Genomic DNA, 10,868 nt, shown 5'->3' on the forward strand with positions numbered 1-10,868 from the left:
ACCCTAAGAGAATAATTTTCATAATGTTCATTTTGAAACATAGCGCAACCTAAAAGCTGATTATAAAGTAAATCTGTACTTTCTGTGCAACCAAAAATTCTTAAGGGTAGGCCAATCATCTGGTCTTTCGACCGAATACAATAAACTAGCTTCACCTTTTAATTTATCGGTAATAGCTAAGAATTTTGTTGTTTGATATTCTGGACTAGAAGTGGATACATTTTGCCAAAAGTTATCTACAGACTTAATAAATTGGGTTAATTCAGTTTCTCTTCCATCAAAATTCGGGATGAGACCAAAGAAGAAGTCAGAACGAGTTTTAAACTCAGCTAGGGAGATAGCAATTGTTGCCTGGGTAGTGGTCATTTTGTATATCAAAGAGAGCAAGGATAACGAGTAATGAAACGAACACTGTACTTACTTGATTAAAAACTCTCTGAAAAATAGGAGACGCAGTGGATTGTCCTAGTTCCTGATGAATAGGGCGGTATCCTGGGTGCCGTCCTACTTCCTGATGGATTATTGCTGAAGGTTCTTCGAGTTCGTTTTTGAATTCCAAACGTTGCAGCTCTTGGAGTTGAGGATTTTTCTATATTTTCTTGATGAAATTACCAGTGAAGACCTTTTTGGAATCCTGTGCCCAGCGCCAATTATAAGAAGATTTCACAACAAGCGTTTTTTTAAACACTATTTATTTCAGCACAGAATTTTTACGAAAAATGACTTAATTAGGCAATTTAGCTTTCAAACTGGCATAATAGCACGTTTTTGACAGAAACTTAGAGTCTGATAATAACAACATAAATATGAACTTATTGGGATCCGTCAAATGGGCATTCACCATCTGATGGCAAAATTTATAACTCGAATGAGGGAAAAATTTACATAGTAACTGTGCACGCAAATTGTAAAATTGTTTATTAAAATTAAAAAAGTAAAAAACTTATTGATAATGGAATCCGCAAAGTTTTCTCCTCGTGGTAGATCGAATAAAAAGTTAGTCTGTTCAGTGAAAGGCTGTAATAGCACCTCCAACAGAGATCTTGAATTGTGTTTTCATTACTTTCCGATAAAAACAGACTGTTTTATATACATAAAAAATATTTTTGGAAAATTAGAGAAAAAAAAATTAGAATGTTGAATGAAAGTAATAGGTGTCAATAAAGTGAATTCCGGAATGAAAATTTGTTCAAGTCATTTTTATATGGATGATTATATTTTACCAAGTAAGTCGATATACTTAACCTCAATATTACAAACTTTTAATAAATCAAATAATTATTATTCATTATTGCTTGTTCATAGATGCGCCAGCAAAATTAAAACGTTTGAAGAAAAGTGCTGTTCCTTCATTAAATCTACCGCATTCTACTAATGAAAAAAGTAAACATGACAGAAAAGTCAGAGTTTTGAAGAGAAACATTAAAAAAGCAATGTAATAGAGAAGCTTCAACAAGTTGAACTAATGAACTGTCATCAATCTGTAGTTATGTTTCAGATATTATTAATAGTGAGCAAAATGCACCAACCTACTGTGGAAAATGTAAAAAAAGTTCATCCACTAAAGATTTTGGAGTGCAGGTAGAAACTGTTTTTCTGAAATCAAACCTCCTAAATTTGTTAAAGAATGATGCACAGTTAAGTGCTTTTACTGGTATTGAGTCATTTGCAATTTTAAATACTCTTGTTGAAATCGTGACACTTAAATTTGGCAATCAACTGAATCATCATAACGTGAAAATGAGTATTCGTGATAAAGTAGTGATGACATACGTGAAATTAAAACAAAATACGCCTTATAATTGTTTAGCTATTTTATTTGATTGTTGTTCAGAAAACACGTGTCATCGAGTATTTCTTGATATGATTAAAGTCTTGAGTTTGTGTCAGAGGAATTATTAAATGGCCATCCGAAGAAACAGCTTCGAAAAACCTTCCTGTCTGTTTCGAAGGATTTGAAGATACAAGAGTCGTTCTTGACTTTACAGAAATATTTATCCAACAACCAAAAAATCTCTGTTGTCAAGTGATAACTCATTCTTCCTATAAAAAAGGGCAAACTTGTCAATTCATGACAGGTGTAACACCAGCTGGAAACATATCCTTTATTAGTCAAGCTATGGTGGTCGAATCAGTGGCAAAGCTATATTCAATGGTTGTGGTATTAAAAAGCTATTGGAACCTGGTGATGGCGTGATGGTTGACAGAGGTTTCCATATAGAGGATTAATGTGAAGCAAATAAATGGATTATGTACAGACCTCCTTTTTTGAAGGGTAAAAAACCATTTTCAAAGGCAGAATCGATTGAAACTGCAAAAATAGCAAAAGCAAGGATACACATAGAACGTTCAAACCAAAGGATCAAAACGTTTAAAATTATGTCAGAGACCATGCCCGGTTTTTTAGTGCCAATAATTGATGATATTTTTACTGTAATCTGTGCAACAGTTAACTTGGGCTCACCAATCATAGAAAACAAAAATTTCATGAAAATATAGTAAATTGTAAATACATAAATAAATAAAACAAATTTGGTATAAGAACGAATATGTTTATTAATTTATAATAGAATTAACAATTTAAATTAGATTTAACTTTATAACAAATGCAATATTTTCTTCGGAAAATTTATTAATATAAGTTAAATATTTATAACCATAAATAAATATCTTTTTTAATGAACACTTATAAACCTNCATAAAAAATATTTTTGGAAAATTAGAGAAAAAAAAAAAATTAGAATGTTGGATGAAAGCAATAGGTGTCAATAAAGTGAATTCCGGAATGAAAATTTGTTCACGTCATTTTTATATGGATGATTATATTTTACCAAGTAAGTAGATATACTTGACCTCAATATTACAAACTTTTAATAAATCAAATAATTATTCCTTATTGCTTATTCATAGATGCGCCAGCAAAATTAAAACGTTTAAAGAAAAGTGCTGTTCCTTCATTAAATCTACCGCATTCTACTAATGAAAAAAGTAAACATGACAGAAAAGTCAGAGTTTTGAAGAGAAACATTAAAAAAAGCAATGTAACAGAGAAGCTTCAACAAGTTGAACTAATGAACTGTCATCAATCTGTAGTGGATGAGGATATATCAGAAAGTGTGCAAGATGTTTCGGATGTTATTATTAATAGTGAGCAAAATGCACCAACCTACTCTGAAAAATGTAAAAAAAGTTCATCCACTAAAGATTTTGGAGTGCAGGTAGAAACTGTTTTTCTGAAATCAAACCTCCTAAATTTGTTAAAGAATGATGCACAGTTAAGTGCTTTTACTGGTATTGAGTCATTTGCAATTTTAAATACTCTTGTTGAAATCGTGACACTTAAATTTGGCAATCAACTGAATCATCATAACGTGAAAATGAGTATTCGTGATAAAGTAGTGATGACATACGTGAAATTAAAACAAAATACGCCTTATAATTGTTTAGCTATTTTATTTGATTGTTGTTCAGAAAACACGTGTCATCGAGTATTTCTTGATATGATTAAAGTCTTGAGTTTGTGTCAGAGGAATTATTAAATGGCCATCCGAAGAAACAGCTTCGAAAAACCTTCCTGTCTGTTTCGAAGGATTTGAAGATACAAGAGTCGTTCTTGACTTTACAGAAATATTTATCCAACAACCAAAAAATCTCTGTTGTCAAGTGATAACTCATTCTTCCTATAAAAAAGGGCAAACTTGTCAATTCATGACAGGTGTAACACCAGCTGGAAACATATCCTTTATTAGTCAAGCTATGGTGGTCGAATCAGTGGCAAAGCTATATTCAATGGTTGTGGTATTAAAAAGCTATTGGAACCTGGTGATGGCGTGATGGTTGACAGAGGTTTCCATATAGAGGATTAATGTGAAGCAAATAAATGGATTATGTACAGACCTCCTTTTTTGAAGGGTAAAAAACCATTTTCAAAGGCAGAATCGATTGAAACTGCAAAAATAGCAAAAGCAAGGATACACATAGAACGTTCAAACCAAAGGATCAAAACGTTTAAAATTATGTCAGAGACCATGCCCGGTTTTTTAGTGCCAATAATTGATGATATTTTTACTGTAATCTGTGCAACAGTTAACTTGGGCTCACCAATCATAGAAAACAAAAATTTCATGAAAATATAGTAAATTGTAAATACATAAANATTAAACTCCCTAAATCTGTCAAAAATTTTTCGGATATGAATCAAATGATCGTGAAGATATTTTGAAAATATAACTACATCATCCATGTAAACAAAACAGAATTTATGTAAGTAATCGCGCAGTATATTATCCATAACTCTTTGAAAAGTGGCCGGTGGATTTTTCAGGTCAAATGGCATACGAGTATACTCATAATGACCATTGTTAACTGAAAAGCAGTTTTCTCTATACTTTCCGGTGACATCTCTATCTGGTGGAATCCCTGAGCTAGATCGAGAGTAGTGAAATACATGCATTTCAAGGATTTTTTCAATCCTAGGCAGAGGGTGTTTATCTCCTATGGTCTTGTAATTCAACTTACGATAGTCAATGACTAATCGCCACTTTTTTTTACCTAAAGAATCTAACCTTTTTGGAATGATCCAAACTGGACTGCTAAAGGGCGAAATCGAAGGTCTGATAATTTTATTACCTAAAAGTTTTTGAATTTGATTTTGTATTTCTTGCTTTAAATCATAACTGTGATCATAAGAAGCATAAATAAAAAAATAAGCTCTTTGAACATTTACTATTGCCATACCCACTTGAACCTGGTCATAATATTTATGTTTTTTTTTTTAATGAAACTTGTTGATATTTATATTTCAGGCATTTCCCAAACTCTTCGCGTATTGCTTTACTAATGTTCATAGTTTTTCCTTTGAATGGACATTATATTTCAAGCTAGGCATTTGGTTTACCATTCTTAAAAATAATACCATAAGCTGAAAATGGATTGTTTTGACTTATAATTAGCCCCGTTTGTAAAACACTATGACCAGTTTTTTCTTTAAACACTGCTCAAGCGTTTTTCTTCATTTCTTTTCCATATTCGGTGTATTGACTTTTGAAGTCAGATACATCAAATAAAGATCGACATTTCTTTTTCCAATTGGGATTTTTGTTTTTCATATAAGTGAAAAGGCCATAACAGGTAGTCCCGGTTATTCTATAACGTCTTTCGTTAAGCCATTCCTGATAAGAGAGTAATGTCTTTTCACAAATATCAACAACGTTGACAAATAATTTTGCAAATTCTTCAAGCAACATTGTTCAAGGATGACATTCACTTTAATGTTGGCAATTGAATCCATCAGTTGACTTCGCTGATGGTTAAAAATAACTTGTAAGGCATTTCTATATATTGAATTGGAACCCGAAGCTGGATATACCTTTTTGATAGGAGCATGTCGTCCCAATCTGGCAATTAAAGTCATAGGTTAATTTTATGATTAATGGTTAAACATTAGTAATCATTAAAAATAGACAATTTACTCATTTACTGCATGAGAAGATGACGGAAGGTTTTTTAATACTATTCTGTCAATGTCATCCGTATCAGTCTTATTTAAGTAAAAAATTTTCTTTTCTTCATTACTTTTGTAACATTTGTGGTTCCTTAGTGGTTCGGGATTGTAATTGTTTATGGCTTTTTTAAAACATTTTTTCCAAGCACATTGCTTACCAGTGCATGAAAGCTCCTCAGCTTCATCGATGTTATTTCTATTCTATTCTATTCGGCTTGTTCTCGGTAGGTACTTGTTACATCCACACTAGATCAGCTGAGCGATGTTAGTCGTCTAGATCCAGGCCCGTAATGAAACAAATTGTAAGTTCAAATTTACAAAGGCGATTTGCGAGTTCAATTGTCATTGGATTGAAAAATTGTATAACGCTTATTTGTGTCAAGAAGCCATGTTTTTTTTTAATTATTATAAATGGGACACCCTGTATATAAATACATTTACATATTTTAAATTTTTGCAACACAACGTTTTTCAAGTAAAGTAGAATGAACTCGTTCAATTGGAGAATTGGATGAACTATTGGTTGTATAATGAACATTAATTTTGAAAAGATTACAAAATTCTTGGAAAACGGTATTTTTAAATTCCTTACCTTCATCACACACAATCTTTTTGGGATAGTTATGGTGAGCAAAGTAATGTCTTAATTTATTCAAAACAGTTATGCCAGATGCGTTACTGATGTAGTAGGCTTGAACATACTTAGAAAATAAATCTATGATTGTAAGAAATTTTGTATCATCAAAACTAAACGTATCTATATGGATTACATCAGAAGGGCGTTTTACTATTAATGGACCTGAAAACTCTATTTTATAAGGATTTCGTTCATATTTTGATGGCACTATGATTTTTATTATGATATTGTTCTACTAGTTCATTTTGTTTATCTGACTGTAAAATGTCTTTTGCTAAAATGTTACATTTTACCATTTCTAACTTTTCGTTTGTATAAACTTTGATTCTGTATTATTGTCACAAAAATGTATAGGGTATAAACTACTTGGGTTAAGAATTTGTTTCAACATTTTCTGAAGGTTTCCTAATTCCTGACCTATTCTAAGTGTAATTATATAATTATGTTTAGAAAAAGGCCTAGAGTAATCTGTATTATATTTGTCTCCTAATTTTATAATTAAGCGATTTGTAAACTGATTAATACGCTGTTCTGAAATAGGAAGTGTAAAAGTTGGATTTTCTATGTTGTCGTCATTGTTATTATTAAAGGGTAGTTTTGTACTGCTTTAATCTTTTCGGGATTTGGTTTCACTCCTTCGGTGATGTTAACGTGCCCAAGAAAAGCTATCTCTTTGCGTAAAAACTCTGATTTATCAAGTTGAACTTTTAAATTAAACTCCTTAAATCTGTCAAAAATTTTTCGGATATGAATCAAATGATCGTGAAGATATTTTGAAAATATAACTACATCATCCATGTAAACAAAACAGAATTTATGTAAGTAATCGCGCAGTATATTATCCATAACTCTTTGAAAAGTGGCCGGTGGATTTTTCAGGTCAAATGGCATACGAGTATACTCATAATGACCATTGTTAACTGAAAAGCAGTTTTCTCTATACTTTCCGGTGACATCTCTATCTGGTGGAATCCCTGAGCTAGATCGAGAGTAGTGAAATACATGCATTTCAAGGATTTTTTCAATCCTAGGCAGAGGGTGTTTATCTCCTATGGTCTTGTAATTCAACTTACGATAGTCAATGACTAATCGCCACTTTTTTTTACCTAAAGAATCTAACCTTTTTGGAATGATCCAAACTGGACTGCTAAAGGGCGAAATCGAAGGTCTGATAATTTTATTACCTAAAAGTTTTTGAATTTGATTTTGTATTTCTTGCTTTAAATAGTAGGGGTAGCGATACGATTTCCAATAAATTGTATTGACATCTACAGTCCTAATTCTATGTTTGATTGCGTTGGTAAAAGATAAATCTGAATTTTCATTGAAGAAAACATCTTTATATTTACTACAAATAGCTGTTATTTCAGTTTTTTCTTCAATGTTTGATTGCGTTGGTAAAAGATAAATCTGAATTTCCATTGAAGAAAACATGTTTATATTTATTACAAATAGCTGTTATTTCAGTTTTTCTTCAATATTTAAATGATCTATACTAATTACTTCTTTAATGTCTCAATCTATTGGTGATGAAACTTGCAGTTTTTGAATTTCTACGTCTACAAGGGGTTTAACATTTATACGGTGATGAAAATTAATTTCAATATCTCGGTCGTCTGGTAAAGGTATTTTACAAAATCCATTATGTGAATCAGCGATCGATTCAGGAATACAAAAGTTATTTATTCTAGATTCTGGAATTAAAACAGGGCCTTCAGAAATATTAACAGGAACATAAAAGTAGTTTTTAGCTGTTTGTTTGAAAGGTTTAAAATTTTGTGAATTTAATTCTGTAAAAATGGGATCCCATAACTACCTACTGTATTTCTAAAATGTTGTTCTGATAATCTATTTTTGCTCCCAATTTCTGAAAATCATGACTAGGCATATGACATAAAATCATAAGGGCGTCGAATTTATCGTGCCAAGAGACTACATGAAATTTTAGTTTTTCTTTGATGCCAAAGGGTAAATAACATTTTTATCATCGTATATAATTTTGTTGAGAGATTTAACTGAAAAAGGTTTTTGAAAAATAAAATTTTTAAAATACTTATATGCTGGGCCGGGATTTATAATACTATTTGATGCGCCTGAATCTATTAAAATTTTTAATCCTAAACTAGGTTACGGTATAAAAGGTAATTTTCCTGTGATCGAATTTATGTTGATGGTAATTGTTTTCAGGCATCCATTTGAAAATTTTCGAATTCTACCTGACCTAAATTTGATTCGTGTCTATCCTCTACAGGATGTTCTAAGTTTTCTGAATAGCCTTCATGGGTGGATTCTTCAGAGGGATAAGATAACTTCTAAGTTGTGGAATTCTTGGGAAATGAAAGTTGGTCGAGATTGTGATTGGAAGAAAATATTGTTGGGGTTTGGGAAATGTGTTTCTGGTGGAAAAAGACATTGCTGTGGGTTTATATTCGGACGATTGTTTTCCGAATACCTGGGTACTTGATGGGAAGTGCGGTTTTGAAGGAAGGGGTTGAATGCTTATGGGTGCTCTAGGAAAAGGGTTAGATGTTTGTGGTTGGTAATTTGGAAATATTGGACAGTTAAATTGAGGGAAAAAATTTGGGTCTAATATTGGGATTTTGTATGGGCTTTGTATGGGTTTGGAAAGAGATATATTTTGTACAATGCCTGTTCTAAAGATACTACATTAATATTTAATAGATAACTAGAGTACGCTTCTAAAACCTGCTTTAAAAATAGCTAAAACCTGACTTGTATACATGTTTTCTTTACTAATAAGTATATCTGTATTGACTGTCCTAATACTAATGTGTTCCAAAAGTATTTGTAATTTTCGTTTTATTTTTTCGTAGTATTACTCAAATGATTCTGAAAATTTCCGGTAACACGTTGTGAGATCGTTTAAAAGCAGTTCTTCTGATCTAGGATCTCCAAAGCGATGAAGGAGAGCATCTTTCAGTTCAGACCACTTCTGACAACTACTTGTTATTAACACATCTCTTGCATCACCACTTAATTTTTCCTTAGCTTGCTCAAACAAAAGAGTATTAAACAAACATCCTTCCCCAGGTTTTTTAAAATAACTGATATAATATTTGTCTTGTTTTATGAATTACGCTAAATTTTTCGCTCCTCCTGAGTATTCAGGAAGCATTTCTTTAGCCATGAGTAGTATAGCTATAGGGATACTGTGACACTTCGATGGCCTGTCCATCCTCAGTCCCTTACCATGACCTCCAAAGCCACCTTGGAGGTCATTCTTCAGCTGAAGAATGACCNGACGATACTGACCGTTTGTTTTATCGTGAGCTGTTCTAATTTCGAATGGCTCACAATATACAAGATATTCTGAAAATAATTTTTCTGCCAATTCCGGGTTCATTACTGATTTAGATGCTCCGCTATCTATTAAAATTTTACAATTAAATGTGATTGATTGTATATATGGTAATCTTGGTGTTTTGATTAATAAATTATCATCTAAATCTAAGTGTTCTTGGATGTTGAGGCTATGGTCATAAAATTTTCATCTCCAGTTATATCTTGATTCTCCTCTTCTACGTATTTTTCTACCTCATATTCCTGCTGTTCTACCCTATCTACAGGAATATATGCATTTCCTTCGTCGTCATAAACATAGAAACTGTCCTTTTCTGTGTTGGTTAGTTCTTCGGAAATAATATGTTGTTTTTGATGGGGGTTAGATTGAAAATAATTATGGGGTCGTCTTTGTGAAGTTACAGTTCTTATTGTTACGTCGTTACTGTGTAAAGGACTTTTTTGAAAGGTGTGGGGTGGGGTTTTTGTACGAAGTTTTGTAGTCTTTGATGAAAGTTTTGATGATTATTTTGCCTAGGTGGTTGAATAAATTGAGGGTGTGGTTTAGGTGCAATAAATGGTTTCTGTGGTGTATTATGATTTACAGAAGGGAAAGTTTGCATAGGTCGTTGTTGTATATGTGTATGTTGTGTAAATAATGGTTTTCTTAACAAAGGTGATTGATAATTATTGATAGGATTAGTTTTATTCTTATTTATATTAATGTTAGTAGGGGTTTTATTAAATCCTGATTGAATTCTCTGCATCTGTTGATACATGGCGGCATTTTGATTAAGATTATCCAATTCTTTACATTTCACTAAAGCGTCTTGTAAACTATAGGGGTTTCTATACAATAAATGAGTCCTATAGGGTTGATTTATTGCAGCACAAAATACTTTATTTGCTTCACGTCTATAGTGTTGCCTACGATAATCTTGATCTGGTTGGCCTTCTACTGATTCTATTAATTTACTAAGGATAGAGTGGACACAATAGAAATTTTCATAGTGTTCATTGGGGAACATTGCACATCCTATTAACTGATTGTATTATAAATCAATATTTTCTATAGAGCCAAAACGTTCTTTTAATAAATTCTTTAAACCAGCCCAATTGCTAGGTCGCTCAACTGTAAAGCAATGCAGCATCTCCACGTAATTTATTGGTTATTGCTTAAAATTTTGACTCAATAAATTCTTGTGAAGAGGTTGCACCATTTGCATTGAAATTGTCTACTGCTCTAATAAATTGTACTAACTCAGTTTCGTTACCATCATACTTTGGGATTAAAGAATTAAAAAAGTCGAATCTAAGTTTAAATTCAGATAAAGAAATGGTTATTTCGTTTGTAGTCATAATTGTAATAATTAGACATGGTATTATATGCACTATCAAAATGCCAAAATATGCATGCAAATATGCACT

The 10,868-nt window shown here is 31.9% G+C and overlaps 1 protein-coding gene across 2 annotated transcripts; it reads left to right on the forward strand.

Moving 5' to 3' along the window:
- Positions 1 to 914: 914 nt before the first annotated feature.
- On the forward strand, positions 915 to 4,085 carry LOC112906350. Of its 2 annotated transcripts, none has more exons than XM_025980300.1 (3): positions 915 to 1,104; positions 2,710 to 2,834; positions 2,911 to 4,085. In XM_025980300.1, exons 1-3 carry the CDS (start codon positions 953 to 955, stop codon positions 3,537 to 3,539), a joined length of 906 nt encoding a protein of 301 aa, XP_025836085.1. In that variant the 5' UTR covers positions 915 to 952; the 3' UTR covers positions 3,540 to 4,085. The 2 variants fall into 2 exon arrangements, with proteins under 2 accessions (XP_025836085.1, XP_025836084.1); XM_025980299.1 differs by having other exon boundaries at positions 917 to 1,100; positions 2,706 to 2,834.
- The last annotated feature ends 6,783 nt before the right edge of the window (positions 4,086 to 10,868 follow it).

This window comes from Agrilus planipennis, unplaced genomic scaffold (genome assembly GCF_000699045.2).
Source record: "Agrilus planipennis isolate EAB-ADULT unplaced genomic scaffold, Apla_2.0 scaffold286, whole genome shotgun sequence".
NCBI lineage: Eukaryota > Metazoa > Arthropoda > Insecta > Coleoptera > Buprestidae > Agrilus > Agrilus planipennis.

Excerpts from the sequence above, each read along its gene's own strand:
- LOC112906350 (XM_025980300.1), top strand. The coding sequence starts at position 953 with ATGGAATCCGCAAAGTTTTCTCCTCGTGGTAGATCGAATAAAAAGTTA. Across the intron at positions 1,105-2,709 it reads TTTATATACATAAAAAATAT|TTTTGGAAAATTAGAGAAAA; the intron begins TTTTGGAAAATT and ends CATAAAAAATAT. Across the intron at positions 2,835-2,910 it reads GGATGATTATATTTTACCAA|ATGCGCCAGCAAAATTAAAA; the intron begins GTAAGTAGATAT and ends GCTTATTCATAG.